The sequence below is a fragment of the Nilaparvata lugens genome, chromosome 1 (genome assembly GCF_014356525.2).
Source record: "Nilaparvata lugens isolate BPH chromosome 1, ASM1435652v1, whole genome shotgun sequence".
Taxonomy (NCBI): Eukaryota; Metazoa; Arthropoda; class Insecta; order Hemiptera; family Delphacidae; genus Nilaparvata; species Nilaparvata lugens.
This window is the reverse complement of record NC_052504.1, coordinates 92,206,682-92,227,969: the sequence shown is the minus strand read 5'-3', so window position 1 is coordinate 92,227,969 and position 21,288 is coordinate 92,206,682. Positions and strand designations below refer to the sequence as shown.

The window sequence follows — 21,288 nt, the reverse complement described above, 5'->3', positions numbered from 1 at the left end:
TTTTATTCATTACAAAACATTACAAGTTTAACATGAGGTCCGTTCGCTATGTGCGCTAGCAAGGAACTGAGCTCTGAATACAATATTGTCTTCCACTATGACTATGCTGACTAAACAAGTTAACTGTGATTCTATGCAGTTTTCACTCATATAACTTATATTAATTAGCTTTTAAAAAGTTTATACGTTATTATTTTTGATAAATATAAAATCTATTAACAGATCCATTCATAGAGCTAAAACCCTGTACACATGTCCCCTGAAACAGGTACATAGTACCTAATTAAATCTGTTACACATTAGGATCCAGTAATATTGACTATTGACAATATTTTGAGATTACATATTATAATGTAACTCCTCTCTTATACAGATATTGACCCCTTATTACTTATGTCTATTGACAATATTTTACTATTTGATAGCATATTTTATTGTAATTCCTCTCATAAAGATATTTCTCTCTTGGTCAGCTTTCAACCCATGTTTATTTTGAATAGGTTTACTATTTTTATTATTTAATTGCATATTATTTGATTATCCTCTTTCTTCATACTTTAATTGACTGTAATAGCTTTTAGTATTAATTTAAATTTTGGGTACAAATCGAGTTTCAATTGGGTAACCATTCTAAATACCTTGTGATTGGTATTCAATTTGGAAAATCACTTCACAAATGTGGTTCAGTCATTTTGTACATGTAATGATAAATTTCAATTTAAAAGATTACAAGATAACCTACTATAATCATGGAATAATACAAAACAATTTAAAACCTTTTACTCAGTACTCAGTGCTATGGTGAGGTCCATGTTGAAATGACAGTATAAAAGATAGGAGAACAATGCTGCCGATTCTCTGCCTTGTCACTTCGTTTTTTAGAGTATACCTGATATCGGTATCTGATGTAATATTTACTCTTCATTCTTGTTAAAAATATTTTATATTTTTTGTTTTGGGCTTATAAGCCTGTGGTACTTTGCTGTAAGTTGTATAATTCTAAATGATTAAATGAATATTTTTAATATTAGGTATTATATTAGGTAATCAATTATATTTTATTCGTCAAGAAAATATATTCCACAATGATTGACTGATACATTTTCATAATTGAGATTGAATATTTTGTTTATAAATTATAGTTCTACATTGTTGAAAAACGATCTGGCAACGTTGCGGAGCTAGAAAAGGATAGCGCTATCTGCTTTGTCAAAGGATAAAAACATCAATGTTAATCAAATACTGAAATAGGAGAAATTTCATTTTTGAAGTTACCATCCCACTCGTTATTTGAACATGTGTTTAAAATGTTATTAATTAACGTCGAGCGCTTAGCTCTAGGGACAAACTGATTCCGCTAGATCGCTCCAGCTGTACTATTCACTTGCTGCCCGAGCATAGCAGGCGTAAAACCGTGCTTTAAAGGTACACATACCAGCGGCTATTATTGTGTCTATAAAAGAAGTTTAAGCATCAACTTTATTCATCATCAACAGCGCTACAAGTTGCTATGAATTTGAAGTCTATAGAACAAACATTGAATGTGAAAAAGGAGTTTAAAATGCATAAAAATTTGATTTTTTTCAGATTTTCAAAAACAAAGTTGACGTATTTTTTTCTATATTAAAGAGGAGACTTGCATATTTTTCTCAAATTTTTCTGACCAGTAGTTTTTGTAGGGTATGTGTACCATCTGCCCCAAAAAAGTGACTTTTGAAGCCCTATTGTTGGCTAACAGAAGCTGATAAAAATATTTCAATTGCATAGATTATGTCCTAAGAACCTGTTCAATATATTAGAAAAAGAAAAAAAATGAAAAATAAAATTATTGAATGCACAACCTTAAAGTAACAAACTCACCAAAATAAACATTTAGTCATTGAAATGGGCTCAAACATGGATTTATATCTATCTATAGTGTAGGCTATGGCTCAAATAATAATGTGCGATAAAGTAAGTTGTAAAACGAAATAAAAACAGAAGTTTATGAAGTGAGTTAGGAGAGTCTTATTTTCAAATATAAGATATCCTACAATAATTATAACGTAGACCTTACTACTATATATAATTCAGTCCCGTATAAAAAATTGTAAAAGATCATAAGATACTATGAAAACGATCTTGTCTTTGAACTGTCACAAACTATATTTGCACTATACTATAGAAATTATATAGTACTGTGTATAAAATATTATGAAAGATCATAAGAGACTATAAAAATGAACATTTGTCTTTGAATAAACTATGACTAACCAGACTTGCGTTATATTATAGAAATTGATGACTCTAATAAATTTGACACAAAGAAAAATCTGTACAACAATGATTTAAAATTGAAATAATAATTAAGAGAAAGCTATATTTTACTTTCTTTTTCGAATATTTTCGAAAGCGATTCAAAGTGAAAGTAGAATAAGTATTTTTCAGTGTGAATGGATTGATGTAGTAATATTATTGTATTTTGGTTTGCAGCAAAGGGAGGTCCGAGTGAGGGTGACCTTGGCAGTGCATCGTCAGTGAGTACAACGGCCACCGCCAGTCCACCCAAGCTCACTCGCGAGAGGGGTGCACATCCCCTCATATCTCCCAGAAGGTAAACTAAAAATAAATAATAATAATAAATTCATTTACTTTTCCAATTAATACATTACACATAATAAGAAATTATAACAGCTGTGCTTCTAGTGGAGTAGATTGTTTCAATTTTTGGAACAAAATATTTGAAATTAATATTTATTTCACAGTTTTGAGTGATAAGTAGAAGGAATTTTGTCATCAATTCGGATCTTAATCTTTCTAAATTCAAAATTAATAATTGTTTCAAGTGTTTGTGGTTTGTTTCAATGTGGAAATTAGTGAATAATTAGAAAGTTGCACATAACCTTTAGTTGGACAATTTATTTTATGAAATTGGGATGAAAAGAAGTTTTGGACTGTAGTCTGTTTCTTTGTCCTCAAGTTGATTGTAAACGATGAATGATAATCGTCGTCGTCTTCCTACAAGGATTAGGCAATTTGCCTGTTCCGACTTCAAACTCACCATCACATCCATCTTTTACGGGGTCTGCCCACACTTCTCCACCCAACTGGGTTGGTTATACAACATGACTGCCCTGGGAATCCTGTCGCGCTCCTGTCGCTGATGAATGATAATAAATTATGAAAAGAAGAGTATATTACAACAATATTGCAATTTATAAAAATATAAAATAATACAATTACACGTTGTACAAAGACATTACAATAACTCATCTACATCAATAGAAACTCAACAACAAGTCTTGCCATTACACCTACATCTATAGTCACAGACTGGTACGTAAATACTGGTTCTTTAAATTTAAATAGCTCAAATTACAAGTTTCAAATGCTCTTAAGTGGACTGTATAAAACATATCAAATATTTGAGTTAAATAATATATCCATTCAGGAAAACCACATACAAAAACATAGAACATAGAGAATCAGAAAATGTACTCACCAAATCCCAAATCCAATATGTCATAAATCAAATTGTTTGCCTACTTCTATTTGAGGTAAAAGGTGGACAGTTGGATAGGATAGATGAGAGGAAAAGATAGGTGAAATTATGCAAACCCAAAGTGCGCCTATTAAAGTTGGTTCCTTGCTGTTTTCCCGTTCTAAGATGAAGTTTACTGTCTGGATATATAACACTATGACTTGACTATTGATAAAAACAAAACTAAAAATTGAGTTCTGGCATTCACTTTTCACTAATACAAAACGTGAGTAACTTTTCACATGAAACGAAAATGTAATTTATGTACACAAATAAATGTATAGGCCGAATTTCCTATAATATTAAACGACACGAATATTTAGGCAGATTCAGGACGAATTGGATAAGTTGTGTGTATTTTTGGGTTGAAAATTTTATAAAATAACTTGATTAATTCAATATGAAGTGATAATCAAGTGTTTTATTAAAATATAGTTTGGTGTTTCAATTTCTCTAAATTCAAAATGTTTAGCTTATATATTTTTGGACGAAAATTGAACTTGAACGTTTTACAGTAGAAACATAACCTATTTTTTTGACATTTTATTAATTTTTATCAAATTTGGAAATGGAATAGATTTGGGCCAAGCCTGTTGTTCCTTCCTAATCATATTTATATGATTTGTGATTCTGTCCACGAATAAATAAATAAATAAATAAATTTCCTGAATTTTAAAGCCTCAAGAGCGAGTACAAAGCTGTACGAAAGCTAAATTCACACTGACTGGCAAACTATCCAGTGGCTGGAACGATAAATTGATGAGTAATAGATATTATAAAATTATAGTAACTCTCCTGCCATCTGGCAGTCAATGAGCGAATGAATGCAATTCAAATGGCCTCAACACAGACTCATATGCACCATCTCAGTTTAAACTGAGATGAATCAGCTGATCGTTCGAACCTGGAATGAAATACATTAGAATAAATGCGACCATTTAATTGGGCCCTAACACTATCTCCGTAAACAAAGTCATAAGTGCATGACAGATGGTTGATGGTAACGTCAGCACAGGTAGGGCTCCTACACAATAAAAACACTAGCTGATATAGATCAGCTGAAATCAACAAATTTTTATTGGTGTAGGAGCCCTAACTGTGCTGACGTCACACGAATGCACTACGGCTTTGTTTACGGAGATAGTGGCCATAATCGGGGTTTAGCGTTTAACATAGATGATGCATATGGCCCTAAATAGGAGGAATAAGTGTTCGATTGTGATCTCGACTGGATAGTGATTAAAGCTGGATTGTCACATATCAGTAACAGTGTGGTATCAGTGTCCGGTACAGTGAAACTCAATATTATTCTCAGGAATTTAAATGGGACTTTTCATACTCGCTCGGCCGGGCAGAGTGGGAATAATTCCACATTTAATATTGCATGTAATTTTTCCATTGAATTGCTGTTATTTGTAGAAGATGTGTGTAACGTTGGAATTCAAATGATTAAATCCCTTTAGAAATCATGGGAAGAATATTTTTACTGAACCGGATGAGTATGTGGCAATACTGCTTAAATATGTAGATTTTATACATTTATTCATATTAAATTGAATTTATTGCCAAAAATCACATACAAATACTTGCACAATACAATAATTACAGTATGTAATATACAATTACCTACAAATAGACTTGCACAACAATAATTATCGATGTAATATTCGGCACTGCCAACATAAGATTCCTTTTGTGTTGGAAGTTTTTGTAGTTTTTGTATATATTACAATATATGCTGTCTTTTCCGCTCTTTCCTCCTCCACACAATTGCTCTCTAACTTTTACTGCCTTCTGTGAAATCTGGCAACACTGGAATCTTTAAGTGCAATGCTAAAATCTTAAGTTTGCATACACTGTGAATTCTTTATTCTTTATTTATACAATAAGTACATCAATAAAATGATAGGGGGAGAAAAAATAAGGTAACCTTGTGCTATTCCTCTCCCAAATTTATATAAGGTACACATAGTCCTAAATAGGTTAAGTCATGTAATTTTTCATTTCACAAATTTTTCAGTCCTCAACTATTTCAATTGAAATCTTACTTGTGACAAATGAACCATAGTGTGGAAAAGGAGGGGGTTTGATTATTTGTTGGATGAATTGTGTGATTCGAACTTTTTCGCACTCAGGCACTATTATTCCTTATTCACAAATTTTGTACTGATACAAAATTCAACTCTTATACCAGAACTGAAATTCATTTTACACACACATACAAGTTTAATACAGAGAATAAGAAAAAGATTACATGCAAACAACAACAACAACAATACACATTAAAACAAAATAAAAAGAAAGTGGTGCAAAAAAAGGATGGAAGATTGAAGGGGTTATCCATTTATGGATATCCATTTACTAGGAAAACCTTCAATCCTTGAGAAGGTAAAAAGGTATCTAAATAAATTGAATTATATAATTGTTTATTGTATAATCATTACTTGATAATTCTCAGCTTCCTCTCGATGAGCTGTGTGATTTGGTTATTTTATTGCAAATAATAAATGAAATTTTAATTTGAATAATTTTAGCCCATGTAAAGACCGAAACACACGAGGCGGCAGGGCAGGATGTTCTCCGATTGGCTGATTCTTGATACGCCAACCCGACAATTGGAGAGCTTCCTGTCCAGCTGACTCGTCTGTAAAAAACTTCTCATGTGTTTCGGCCCTTAAGATTTCAAATTAAAATTCATTTATTTGCCATAAAGTAATTACAATTAATATGACACTACCGGCAAAGAACAACTTGTGCACCGGCAGTGAATTCAAACAACTTCGAAAAACAGTATCAAAAGAAAAAGATGAGTAGAGCTTATTAAATAAAAAAAAATTTTAGTGGAATCATAACCCTATTACGGACTTTGAACATATCTAAATTTGGGAGAGAAATAGTACAAGAGGTATCCATAGGCTCAACACACAATTACGCGACTCAGGTCGAGAAGAGACTCGACTCTAGTCGAGAGCATGAGTTTCCAAATGGTGACACTCAGACCAGTCGATTCTAGTCCTCCGCGACGTCACCATTTGAAAACACATGCTCTCGACTAGAGTCGAGTCTCTTCTCGACCTGAGTCGCGTAAGTGTGAGTTGAGCCTAATGATTATCAAATATTGCCAGTATAACGTGAACCTCACTATAGAAATTGTTATTATTTACGGCATGATTATTATAAAAATATAATAGAGTCTGATGATGACCAACAATAGGTCGAAACGATCGTCACTACAAAAGTAAGTGTATTTCACTTCAAAAGTGTTTTTTAAAATTCAAGTTTATAAAAATATGTTAATTCTGTGAATATTTCATGAAGATTAAACACAGTGATCAGTGCTATCTTGAGAAAATAATAAATAAGCACGGAAAACTTGGTCACATCCTAATTATCACAAACGTTAAGTAAAGAAAGACAGAACAATAAGAAGCTGGGACAAATAAATAGAATAAACATTTATTATTTGTCCTACTGTTTTTTATTATGCTTGTACTGTTCATTGAGGAGGAAATAAAAAAACTAAATTTAATTGATTGTTTCAGACTGTTCAAGTCGGACGACGAAAGTATGCCAGCCGCAATGGGAAGCAGCAGTAGCAGTCAGTCGCAGACCGCAGTCGCTGGCGTGTCGAAGCAGCCGCTTGCGATTCAGTCGCGCGACACACCCTTGCGAAGCTCCTCCGAGGCGTCTGTCTTTGATTTCAGGTACAATCACTTCACACATATTACAATAAAATAGAATAATGCATTCAAGCTTCAATGTAAGATACCGTCACATTTTTGCTCAACAACATTTTAGTGTATAAATATTGCAAACCAGTGGCGGCTCCTCTTAACGTCGAGCGCTTAGCTCTAGGGACAAACTAATTCCGCTAGATCGCTCCAGCTGTACTATTCACTAGCTGCCCGAGCATAGCAGGCGTAAAACTGTGCTTTAAAGGTACACACACCAGCGGCTATTATTGTGTCTATAAAATAAGTTTAAGCATCAACTTTATTCATCAAGAACAGCACTACAAGTTGCTATGAATTTGAAGTCTATAGAACGAACATTGAATGTGAAAAAGGAGTTTAAAATGCATAAAAAATTTTTTTTTCAGATTTTTAAAAACAAAGTTGACGTAATTTTTGCTATATTGAAGAGGAGACTTACATATTTTTCTCAAATTTTTCTGACCAGTAGTTTTTGTAGGGTATGTGTACCATCTACCTCAAAAAAGTGACTTTTGAAGCCCTATTGATAGCAAACAGAAGCTGATAAAAATATTTCAATTGTATAGATTATGTCCTAAGAACCTGTCCAATAGATTAGAAGAAGAAAAATATATATTGAATGCACAGCTCTAAGGCTGCAAGGTTTGCACAACCCCCAACAAATCAGGCAATAGAAAGAGACTTTCCTTTTTTAAAACGTTCGAATAACAACTCAATTTGATGGTTATATTACTGAAAATGATTTTTTTCAATTCCGACAAAATTTATACAGCAGAAAGCCAGAGCAGATAGACCAACATTTTGAATTTGCGCAGTCCGAAGAAGGAACGCATAGCATTTACAACCTCCTATGACGCGTCGCTTATATGGGAGAATAACATTGAAAGCTATTAAGTGCTGGAAAACCAGTTGGTTGCTATGACAACGGAAGGCATTTTGAGGATCGCATGGTTGCAGCGTTCCTACAACCAGTCATTTTATAGAAGCTAACGATACAATACCAACAATATCGATCTATGAAGACTGTCTTCGTATCGATAGTTGATAGTATCACACCACAGACGACAAACCACGTTGAAAAGTTTTGTTTGTTTTGATTTGAGGATTGTTAGTGACGGAGTAATAAACGAAATTAACGTGTGTTAATAAACGAAGATGTAAGTGATCGTTTTATAAACGAAAGCTATATTTATTCTATTGAAAATTTATTGGATGATTTATTTAGTTTAATAGCAATTGAGAATGAAATTGAACTTGGGAAGTTTATAAGACCTCCTAATCTTTAAAACTCAACAAGCTATAAGGGTTTGCGTGAGCGCGTAAGTAAAACCGGAATTAAAAAAATATATTTGTGCTATTGTATTTCCAGGCTAATAATATTAAGACTCATCCTCATAAAATGCCCCAACCATATTATTCTTTGGGCCTTAACGAAGCGTACTATATTTTCTCCTTTTATTAATGTTTCTATTTCTTCATTTAAAGTAGTATGTATGTAATTCATATCTAGCTCCAGTGAAATCGCATTTGCATTGTAATATACTCAATTTATTTGCCAAAAAAATGATATATTTTTGTAATTGAATTAATTTTGATTTCAGGGAGAGCGATTCGGAGAGCGAAATGCCGGTTCTGGAGCGACAGTCGCTGAATGAGATGCGCAGTGGAGGTGCGCACCGCACCAAACAGCGGCGACAGCGCGCCACCGATAACGCAGCGGCCGGCGGTAAAACGTCGTCGGCTGCGGCTGCGGCAGCGGGACAGTCTACGTCGCAGGTCAGTAAATGATGCAATAGTTGCAATATTTTTATTTGATTCCATATTTATGATTTATAGCACTGAATCATCCTTGAATAATTTAATATTGATCAATCTGGTTTAAACTGTCATAATTATTCATTTTACAAGACCTGCAGTTAGGAATGCATTTAAAGAACTAGAATAATTATTCACATTTCCGTGTATTTATATTTACAGAGTAGTATTATTTATTGCTAATAAGATTAATTCATAAAAAAATTGTGATGTCCATGGTTATTCTACTCGTGGCAATGGAGACCCATTTATTAATCACTGCAGATCAAGATTCTGTGACCAAAGTCCTAGTGTAATTGGTTTGAGACTGTTTAAAAAGCTACCAAAATGTTTATATACCCCATCAATGAATTTTAAGAGAGAACTTTATGCATACCTAGTAAATAAGGCTTATATAGTGTGGATGAATATTTTAATGATAGCTCTTGAATTCAGTGTTGCTGTTATATGATAATTTTTTTTATTACCATAGTTATTTGCTCAACTTTTTAATTATATTACATTGTTATTCTGTCATTTATTTTGATGTTCTGACTTGGCCTGTATGTTTATCGTTTTTGGCTCAATAAAATGAATTTGAATTTGAGCATATATGGAACGTATTATTATATGGTTCTTCATAACTTGAAAAAATCAGGAACTATTGCAAGATGAAAATAAATAAAAATTAGCTTTATTTCGCGAAACAAAAAATGCATAAATAGAGGAGGAGCTATGTTTATTTATAATGACATACATAAGAAATACAGATAATACATTACACGATCTGCATTAAGTGTAACTGCATGAGTAATAACTGCATATTTTTCAGTATTATTTCTCTTTTAAAATAACTCAATTACCTTTAAATGAATTATATTTAATTTTATTATCATGTATAACCAGTGTTACTATAGTAAAGAAAAATTGGAGAGGCCAAAGGTCTACAAGGTTTCTATAGACCTTGGGAGAGGCGGGTGATGATGGCATTATCTCTGAGTGAAATTGGTAAATTTCAAGCATTAATTGCATATGTTATTCTAGATATTGGAGATGTGTCAATCATATGACAATTTTAAAATCAAGTTTTATTTATGTTTTAGAGAAAAACAAACGAATACTCGTCACTTGTACAATTACAACTGTTCAGTGAAGGCTTGAATTGGTGCTACACTTTTGAAAATTTACAATAAAATGTTGATGTCCATTCCAAATTATTTAGTTAGAATAAATGTTTGAATGGATTTAAAAAATCTTGAATAAACATATTTTTAATAAGAAGTCAGGTTATGATGACATTTCAAATGTAAACAAACACAAAGCAGACGAAAATTTTGAACTTTTTTACTGCTTGAAGTTTACTAATCTCACACGGATGGAGCCACCATCACCCGCCTCTCCAATTTGCGTTTACTATAACACAAGTTTTATATTTATTTTATTTCTATTTTATGTTTTGCAGAAATAAGTATATTAGTTAACGCCTTTCCTGTAAAGGCGTATTTCCTGTACTTATATGCATAGTTTTATATGCAAGTCAACATGTGTTGGCTCCATCTAATCGATAACTCGACGGAATACAACACTGTATTTCAATATACAGTTACAATATTTACAATATGCAACACTGTAATGGGGCCTTTAGATAGATACTACAATTATGTGTACACGTTTACTGAATTATTTGAGTAGACGAGTATCTGAATAGTTAAAAAATATAATAATTTTTCTGTAACAGATTGTTGAGATGCCTGAAGAAGCAGCCGATTCGTTTTGGAGTGCGACGTGCGACGACTTCCTCACTCAGCTGCAGACCGGCAAATCGCTGCTCAAACGCAGAGGGCGGCGGAAAAAGAAACGCATCAAATCGCCCCTCCCCTCTCACACCCCCTCAGCAACCATCACTGCTCCTCCCCCTCCTCCTCCTCCGCCTCCGACGCCAACCAAGACTGAACTCCAACGAGAGGAGGAGAAGGAGGCACCGAGCAAACAGGAGGAGGAGAAGTTACCGATCAGAAAGGAGGAGGAGAAGGTAGCGATCAGAAAGGAGGAGGAGAAAGTGGTGATCAAAAAGGAGGAGGAGAAGATAGTGATCAGAAAGGAGGAGGAGAAGATAGTGATCAGAAAGGAGGAGGAAAAAGTAGCGATCAAAAAGGAGGATGAGAAGGTGCCAGTAGTAGTTGTTAAGGTGGAGAAGGAGGTGAAAGAGGAGGAGGAGAAGAAAAAGCCAAAAATCAAGAAAGAGACTGTTGTCAAGGAGGAGGAGAAGTGGAGGTGGTAAATAAGAAGAAGGAGGAGGTAAAACGGAGGAAAGATTTTATCTGTGATAAGATTCTAGAAGTCAAGGCTGTGAAATTGGAGCTGGGTGATTCGTCGGATGAGGATGTTCCGTTGTCGAGGAGGAAAAAAGTTGGGAAAACTGTTGTCAAAGAGGAGCCTCCTCCGGTGGAAAGTGAGGTGGAGGAGCAGGAGGATGAGGAGGAACCTTGTAGTGAGGGAGAGGAGAGTACGAAAACAAGGAGGAGGCTGCGAGAGAGGAAGACACCTTTGAACCGGAGTGTGTCAGAGGAGAAGAAGAAGGGTAAAGAGGAGAAGCAGGCAAAGAAGCAGACGCGATCTCTCTCGCCTCCGAAACGACACAAGGAGAAACCAAAGAAATTCGGGGACGGGTGCAAGTTCACGCCGGGCTGGGAGGAGGATCTGTTGAAGTACAAGAAGTCGCTACGTATGCCGGCGCGACTAATCACGATATCGCGACCTGCGAACTGGCCACGCGCCACCGCCTCACTGCCCGACTTGGACTCGCCGCGTGCGCCCGACTCTCCGCTCACCTGTGACTCGGACACGTTCACCCCCACCAAGAAGGAGCAAGTTGTAGTGAAAGACGACAAGTCGACACCCTCCAAAGACGAGAACTCGTTCCTGAATCGGTTGGTGCAGCGCTACGGGGGCAAGGGCAAGAAGTCAATTAGAAAAGCTGTGTTGGACGACAAGAAGCCGAAGAAGATTGAGAAGTCGTCGGATGGACCGGAATTGTTGCCGACTCCGCGCCTTGACGAACTGGTGTCGAAGAAGGACGAACCGCTGACGGTTGTGACGCCCGCCAAGAAACCTCGTGGCCGGAAACCCAAGAAGGAGAAGGAGGTGAGTGGCATCTGATTTTCTAAAAGACCATAGAGTAGCATAAGAAGATATCCCATGCCAACGTTAGTAGACAAAAGGTTGATCACTCACAGGTGTATGATTCAAAGTGGTGGGGGGAACGCCAGCATGACGTCACGTGTAGTAAAAATGTTCTAGAGTAACCACACTGAGCATACAGTTCATTCACTGTATCTTCAAATATATCGTCGTTTAATCTCCTCAAGATTGACCTTGAACTTTAAAATTCTCCATACTTATAGCGAATGAATCACTGATTCTAATGATGTTGTTAAATATTTCAAGTTCATTCAACTTTTATGAATAAAATGAAGTTGAAAGTTTTTCATGAATCTAAAAACGTGACACGAAAAAGTTAATAAGCTGGAAAAGCTTTAGTAGACAATATTATACTATCAGATTAACCCTTAATAATAGTATAATTTCAGATTAACCCTTAAAAACTCTTGATAAACCAATGCATCGCAATAAACCGATAAACCGATCCCGATAAATCCGATGAATTTCATTCATTGTAAATGCACTGAACACATGCTGGTATCGAGCACATGTTCTACGAGAATCAAAATATCTCATCCCCGAAATTCACAAGCTGATGTATAGCCAAACTACAAAATATAAACACGACCTAGAAGATGAAGAAACCTTAAGGGTTTCAAAGGGAATGTTAGGAGGTAGGGTTTTTGCTTTTATATGGCAAAATGCTTGTATTATTCAAATGTTTTAATAATTATTGTAAAGCAGAAACAGAAAGCTTGCATGTCAGAAAATGTTTGTGTTATATAATTTGACTATACGACACCATATGATTTTCAAGAATGCGATATTCTGCCTACTCTGTACTACAGCCTACGTCACGGCTGCAGTTCCCCCACTCCAATTGCATTTCAACGAAAATACTATAGATGAGTGACCAACCTTCTGTCTACTAACTTTGATCCCATGCTACATGCATAACAGGGCGTTTATACTCCAAATTTCACTGTCAACTCAAGCCGATAGTCCACGTCATTATTTTTTGTGAAGATATGTGACGCTAGTCTCTTATACTGTGCCTTTCTAAAGCTGCGTACACATATTCGCGCTTCCAACCGGCACCGAGCACGCTCCTCCCTCGTACCGCCCTCGTACCACCAACGAACCACAGTCGCTCCGCCCACTAAGATGTTCGATCTTCTCGCGTTCCCCGGTCGAACCACTGTTGCTCCCCGGTCGATCATCAATCGCTCTGCTGGAGTGACGTTCGGTTGCGGAGCAGAGCGAAAGTCTGTACGCATCATTACACTCTAAGGCCCAACTCACACTTACGCGACTCAGTTCTAGAAGAGACTCGACTTAATTCGAGAGCATGTGTTTTCAAATGGTGACAGTCGCGGAGACTAGAGTCGACTGGTCTGAGCATGTGTTTTCAAATGGTGGCAGTCGCGGAGACTAGAGTCGACTGGTCTGAGTGTCTCCATTTGAAAATACATGCTCTCGACTTGATTTGAGTCTCTTCTCGACCTAAGTCGCGTAAGTGTGAGTTGAGCCTTACCCCAGCCAAAACGGTAATAATAGACAATATACGACAGTAATCGTCTAGATTTAACAAAACATCAGCTAGAAATATGAAACATAAACGACCTACCATAAGATATCCTCTTATGATATACTTTATCTTTGTTAATATTAGTTCCCAAACTTGTATGTTGGTAAAATATTTCTGCAACAGAAATTTTAGTATGTTGGTAAAATATTTCTGCAACAGAAATTTTACAAGTTGCCAAGTTAAAACTGGTATTAACAGCTTGTATTTTCTCATGCAATAGGCCCCAGATATATCATATTCGAAGTTTTTGTGTCGGTTGCATAAAAGCCGGTTAAATTTTAATCGTGATTAACTTAACGACTTCCCTTTTTTCGAAAAAGCCTTCTCTAATTGGTTCTCGTGAAATTATTCACGATTGAAATTTAACTGGCTTTTTGTGCTACCGGGCCTATAGTCTGTCCAAGCAGCTGTGAGCCCTGAAGGATTAAGCTGACCCTCGCTCCCCCACGCGCAGGCACACACGCCCTGCCTACCTGCGCTATTTGGTCGTCCAGGAATGAACGAAGAATAATTCAATTAAAACCAATAGAATGCCTGTGCTATCATCAAGAATTCCTTGTGCTGAGAAATTATATTTCTCCAACTGTTAACTTTTCTTAATTTGTACTCTAATCCTTCAGAGCTCACTCCTGTTTGGACAGACTATACGTCTAAAATATTATTGTTTGATAATTGACCGAAGCGAAACTGAGGTCTTAGTTTCGACTCGATCGGCTTTTGTCTGTCTGTTTGTTTGTTTGTACCGCAGTTACAGTCACAGTTATTGTCCGATTTGGATGAAATTTGGTATGCAAGTTCTTTGAAACAAGACGCAAAAACGTATGTGTAACGATTATTGATAAGACATCTGTTTTTTTTGTAATTTAAAAAAACCGTAAACTAACCTCAATCCAGAAAGGATGTGTTTTTGAAGATACAGCAATTCATTCTTATACTTTTTCGCATCTATTGTTACGAGCACATGGTGACCAAGTTTGTTAGACCGTGGCTTCTCACACTGTGGGACCCAGGTTCAAATCTCGTTCCTACCAATTTTTTGCAGATGATACTAATTGTTTTATCTTATTCTAATAATATATCATTATAAAATAAATTATTATGATTAGATAGAATAATTAAATTGAATCATCTTATTATAATTATTAAATTGATTTATCAAATTAATTGGATAAATTATTTAAAAAAAATCTTTATTGTATTGGAGTCCAATACTGCAGTTGTAGAAAGAAATTTGTATGTAAAGGTATAAAGGTAAATTTTGTTTTTCTTGTTTTTTATATCAAATAAATTGAGCGGTCTCGGGGATGCGAATATAGTGAAATTGGTGTACTCGGCATATGCTCAGTCCATTTTTCAGTATGGAATCAGGGTGTGGGGTGGTGCCTTGGATACGCACATGAACAAGATTCTCGTATTGCAAAGACATGTAATAAAAGCCGCTCTTGGCCGTCCCAGACGCTACCCAACAAATCTTCTGTTTGTTGAGTTCCCCGTGCTAACGGTAAAGCAGCTCTATATAAAAAATTTAATACTGTACCTGAATAAATGTAAAAATATATTTAAACCATACATGATGTCATACAACTTCCGAGCGCAACCGAACTATATTATAAATAGAACTGACTTAACTGTTTGCCGAAGACAATTCACTTACATCAGCAATAAACTTATTAACTTGGTACCTCAACACTTTCTAGTAAAACATATAACTAAGTCATCCATAAGAAATATAGTTGAATGGATAAGATCCGTTAATGTATCTCACCTCTTTCATAATTGATCTCCTTATCTTTTGTCACCTCCATATAGATTTTTAGTTTTAATTCAGGTGTTTTTTCCTATAGCCATCTCTGTAATAAAGCACTCCTTTTTTTTATTATTTATTTTCATTTTATTTATTTTTTTTTCAATATTGATATATCGATTAAATGGTTTATTAATTTTGTAAGTTAAGATTTCTAAGATTGATACTCGTTGCAGCACACAAACCTCTGGTTTTGCTGGCAACGCCTATAAGCTAATTTTGAGAAGAATTATTATTTATTTCATGTTAATGTTTAAATTAAGTTTTTAATTGTGTTTTTGTTTTGAAAAAATTGTATTGTATTATGGCAAATAAAGAATTTGGAATTTGGAATTTGGAAATACATACAAATTTTACGTTTTAAATGAAAAAGACTAAGAAATTGTCAAAAAACCACATATTTATTGATACTTAGGTTTCAGTGATTACACCATTGTCAATCTCTGATAAACTCTGATAAAGACCGAAACCGGTCTTTCTAAGTATCAATGAATCTGTGGTTCTTTGACAATTTCTTAGTCTTTTTCATTTAAAACGTAAAATTTGTATGTATTTGATATAAAGGAACCTCCTTGATGAGTCCAGTGTCCCTTCAAACAGTGTCTCTAGCACTTTAAATGGAGAAAATAATAGATGACATGGCTAAATCTTCACAATATTCTGTACTTATTGTGCTGGTCCTTCTCATTAGATTGAAAGTTGTATTCATGAGCGAGGTCTACTGTTCGCAGAACTACCAGTTATTAGGTACTCAATTAGCACAGATAAAATAAGTAATAATTACCAAGTCCTCTCTGATAGTAGTAAGTCTATTATTGTTCTCCTTGTTGAACTGTGTGATCTTGTTATATTTTTGCTTGTGATTGTAAAAAAAAATTGTGAATGTGAATTTAGGTGAAGGATAAGGAGGAGATGGAGGTGCAGTGTGACAGCAACGATAACAATGCAGTGTACCTGGGCTACTTCCGCAAGAAGACAGTGGCTGAGTTCCGGGAGGCGTTTGAACGGCACAACGGTGCGTTTGTCGCTGAGAACGATCTGCCACCGGTTGTGTACGAGTCGCGAACGCGCACGCAAACGCGAGTGCTAAAACAGCAGGCCACCATACGCGAGGTGAGTGACGTCACACCTTCAGTCATTAAATCATTTGTTGTAAATATGACGTATTATTCATACATTTCGAAATTTTATCGGTGTGTGCTGTCACACTTCAATTATTCATTAAATCATTTTTTTGTCATACTTACTCAATTGCAGCTGTTTTCCATGCATTAAATCAAGCCGGTAAACAGCTTTTTGCAGAAAAATAAACATATGATTCTCATTACAGCATACTGTACTGTAATGAAACCATATGTTTTCTTTACAGTCGAGTATGTTTCCTAGTTCCGAAATAGGAACAGAAAAACTGCTACAAATAAAACCACCTTTAGCGCTCCAGGTGGAAGTTTTGTCAACTTCCACATAATTCCTGATTTGGAATTTCTAAACAAGATTATGTTTGTAGAATGCATGTAGTAACTTCAGCACAAGCAGGTAATGTTTTCTATTTCTCAATTATTCTTCTTTAGATTATTATGACAAAAAATAGTGTACATTACTTGGACGCGAATATATTTTGCAGCGCTGCTATATTATGTAAATTCATCTATAATTTTGCTGTATTGTAAGCTATTGTATATAAGTGTAAAAGCCAGTATATATTGTAATCTACATAAATAACGTACTCAATCAATCAACTCACTGCCAACACTCAAGGTTACTTTTTGGTTGGAAGTGCAATTGCAGTACAGTTGTGTATGATGTTTTAATTTTATGTTTTATTGATGATGTTTGTAATTAATTTTATTTTGTAAATGCGTAAATTAATTGTTGCAACAGGTGTTTGGTGACGACAGACCAGCCTCAGCGCCACCTGCCGGATGTCGGGGAGACGGCGACGAGGAACAAGAGGTTGCTGACGTAGCAAAAAAGCCGGGCCGCCGGAAGGGTTTGCACCAAGGTGCAGGTGCAGTGAGCAAGCTGGTGCTGCGCAAACGGGGCAACAGTCAGTCGGGCAACCGGCCCGGTCTGCGCAGTGCTGCTCAGCTGCGTAGCAGCAAGGCAGTGCTCAACTCGAAGCGGCAACTGTTGCATGGCGACAAGCAACGCAAACGCAACCTGCATCTGTTGAAGGCGTTTGGTAAAAAGCAGGACCAAAACGATGTCTCGGCAACGGGTAAAAAGCAACAGAAGTTTGATACGGGTAAAAAGAAGGAACGCGATTCGGATCTGTTGGCAACGGGTAAAAAACAGAAACAGGTTGATACAGACCAGGAAACGGGTAAAAAGATCGATGGTCATAATGATACTGAGCAGTTAGGGAAAAAGATACAGAAGTGTGATACCGATGAGGTGTTTGCAACGGGTAAAAAGCAGAAGCAACAGAAGTGTGATGAGACAGGTAAAAAACAACAAAAGCTTGATACAGATGAGGTGTCTGTAACGGGTAAAAAGCAACAAAAGCTTGATACAGATGAGGTGTTTGCAACGGGTAAGAAGCAACAAAAGCGTGATACAGATGAGGTGTTAGCAACGGGTAAAAAGCAACAAAAGTCTGTTACAGATCACACAAAAACGTCTGAATTTGTGGCACCGGATGACTCAATCCTTCCCCCACCACCGCCTCTACCAGCAGCCAATGAGGCGTCGACGTTAGGCGAAGTACAACCAAGCAAAAAGTTGAAGCTGAGACGGAAGTTGAAATCGTCTGGGTTTGATTACATCAGGAAGAAGAAGAAACAGCAGCAGCGAAGGGGTGGCGATGGAGGGGGTGGGGGTGGTGAAATGGAGCCGCCCAAAGAGAAACGAAAGGTTGGTGCATTTTTTTGGGTTTTACCATATTCACGTTAACGTTTCGTTTAGTAATCTTCAGTTAACACTAACTGATGGTTTTAACGAAAAATTAACAAATTTGATTTCTCTGAGTCTGGGTTTCACCATATTCGCGTTGACGTTTCGTTTAGTAATCTTCAGTTAACACTAACCGATGGTTTTAACGAAAAATTAAGAAATTTGATTTCTTTGAGTCTGGGTTTCACCATATTCACGTTAACGTTTCGTTTAGTAATCTTCAGTTAACACTAACTGATGATTTTAACGAAAAATCAAGAAATTTGATTTCTTTGAGTCTGGGTTTTACCATATTCACGTTGACGTTTCGTTTAGTAATCTTCAGTTAACACTGATGGTTTTAACGAAAAAATAAATTTGATTTCTTTGAGTCTGGGTTTCACCATATTCACGTTGACGTTCCGTTTAGTAATCTCCAATTAACACTAACTGATGGTTTTAACGAAAAATTAAGAAATTTGATTTCACCAACGAAAACCTGTGATCACTAATGCTGCGTTACTGAACGAGAGATTAGAGTAGATCAAAGTGGCAGTGAGCTGCTAGAACAATGAGTGAACAGAGAGTAAACAAGAAAACATAACCTAGAAAATAATTAATATTTGGGAAGATAGAGAAATTGTCAGATAAGGATACATATACAGCGATATAGTAAAGCTTTAAGAAAAATATGTAGGTATTAATTCAAAATATTGAAGGAGTAGATTCGTGCAATAGCAAATAAATTACAGAAACTCAACTTATATTTTGAATATAAATAAATTCATTGAACATAGTTTAACGTTTAATCTGGGTTAGTTATAGGTTATTGATATATTTTTTTCTTATCATTGATTAGATAAAACTGTATAACAAAGTTGTTACTAAATATCATCATTAATATCATTTGATATTTCAATTTGACATTTTACAGTTTCTCAATGATAGGAGAGTGATAGTTATTTAATATCGGGGACCGAGCTTTGCTCTGGAGTACAAAAGCATAAGAAATTTATTACGAAAGAAGAATATTTATAATAACATTCATATAGATATGTTTTATCTAATCACAGTAAATTGAGATTAAATGATATTAATTATGATATTTAGTAACAACTTTGTTATACATTTTTATCTAATTAATGATACAAAAACATATCAATAATCATATTATTGATAATTTATATTGATTATATTTTAAATTTTTATATCATTTTATTGATATTTTAAGCATAATATCAGTAACCTATAACTATAATAATTTGATTATTATTCATAACAACCCACAGCTTGGAGAGGCTGTAATAAAAATATAAGCATAGAACAGACGACTTTCGACTCAACAGTAAACAAACCTCCGCCATATTGTCATATGTTTCCTTAACGAAAGATTACCGAGGTTAACTGGCCAAGATTGGGCAGTTAACTTTTTAACGACAAATTAGTGTAAAGTAGCTCTAACGGCGTGTGGTGATATCCGATTTTGTCAGTTAAGGGCTAATTGGAGTTTACGCTTCCTCTAACGGCGCGTTTGGCTCTTGGTGAAACCCGGCCTTAGAATTCATTTTATTATTAATTCAGGCATGGTATTTCATCCAAACTTGTGCATTTATGACACCAAGTTGTCAGCTTCAACTGAAGCTACTACCACTGTTGAACTAGGGACACATAGGTCATGCAGCGTTGCGTTTCGACTATGGTCTACGGATGACAATGTTCTATAGTGAGGTCCACGTATAATTATCTCTTTTCCTCAATATTTTATAACTTACTTTTTTGAACAATGAAAAATGCTTGATTAGCAATACCTCCGGCAATAAAAGAAGACACTCTTAAGGCTGTCCAAAGGCTAAAAATAAAGTTTCCACTAGTGATATTTTTCATAGTTTTTTGATTTGTATATCATCAAGCTATCAAAATGGAAAAGTTTTCTCAGGAAAACATTTTTTTCCAATCATTACTTTTTGAGATATGAGCGCCTAAAGATCAAATTTTTGGGACAGAACATTTCAAATTCTGTAAGAAATAAATCCATGAGATTTAGTGGATAGAGTCTTCATGGTATTGTTGATGTACTAAAACAAAAATTTTCTGAAAATATAGATTATTGAGAAAAGTTATTCAATTTACCAGAAATGACCAAAAATAAGTTTTTTGAGTTATTTTTGGTCATTTTTAGTAAATTGAAAAGCTTTCTTATAAATGATATTTTCAAAACATTTTTGTTTCATTAAATCAACAATACCATGAAGAATTTATCCTCTGAATCTCATGAATTTATCTCTTACCAAATTTGAATTGTTCTGTCTCAAAAATTTGAACTTTAGGCGCTCATATCTTAAAAACCAATGATCGGAAAAAATGTTTATCGGATGAGAAAACTTTTTTATTTTGATAGCTTGATGTTATACAAATCGAAAAACTTTGAAAAATATCACCAGTAGAAAGTTTATTTTTAGCCTTTGCACAGCCTTAATGTGGTGTCACTCAATATGGTGAGGTCCACGATATAATAGCAGTACTACATGACTTAACCTATTTCTGACTATTTGTTATGTAAATTTGGGAGAGGAATAGCACAAGGTTACCTTATTCCTCCTCTCCCTATAATTTTGATAATGTACTTATTGTATAAATGAATGAATAAATTTGATTAACATTGGTGTTTCTATCCTTGTCTATCATTCGCCAAACAGATGGAGCCATCATTTACTAGCTTCGCAACGTTTTTTAACAATGTAGAAATATAAATAATTAACAAAGTATCTAATCTCATTCATGAAAATTTATTATTTAATCATTGAAAATATTTCATTTCTGACGAATAAAATATATT

At 35.1% G+C, this 21,288-nt stretch overlaps 1 protein-coding gene across 1 annotated transcript in view; it reads left to right on the top strand.

Annotated features, from left to right (window-relative positions):
- Positions 1-21,288, top strand: part of LOC111043345 (mucin-19) — a 320,347-nt gene that overhangs the window by 279,463 nt on the left and 19,596 nt on the right. Inside the window, exons 9-15 of the mRNA XM_039419355.1 lie at positions 2,473-2,593; positions 7,063-7,224; positions 8,835-9,009; positions 10,766-11,264; positions 11,297-12,171; positions 16,476-16,694; positions 17,463-18,434. Coding sequence (XP_039275289.1) covers positions 2,473-2,593; positions 7,063-7,224; positions 8,835-9,009; positions 10,766-11,264; positions 11,297-12,171; positions 16,476-16,694; positions 17,463-18,434 — 3,023 coding nt within the window. The remainder of the gene's footprint in view (positions 1-2,472; positions 2,594-7,062; positions 7,225-8,834; positions 9,010-10,765; positions 11,265-11,296; positions 12,172-16,475; positions 16,695-17,462; positions 18,435-21,288) is intronic.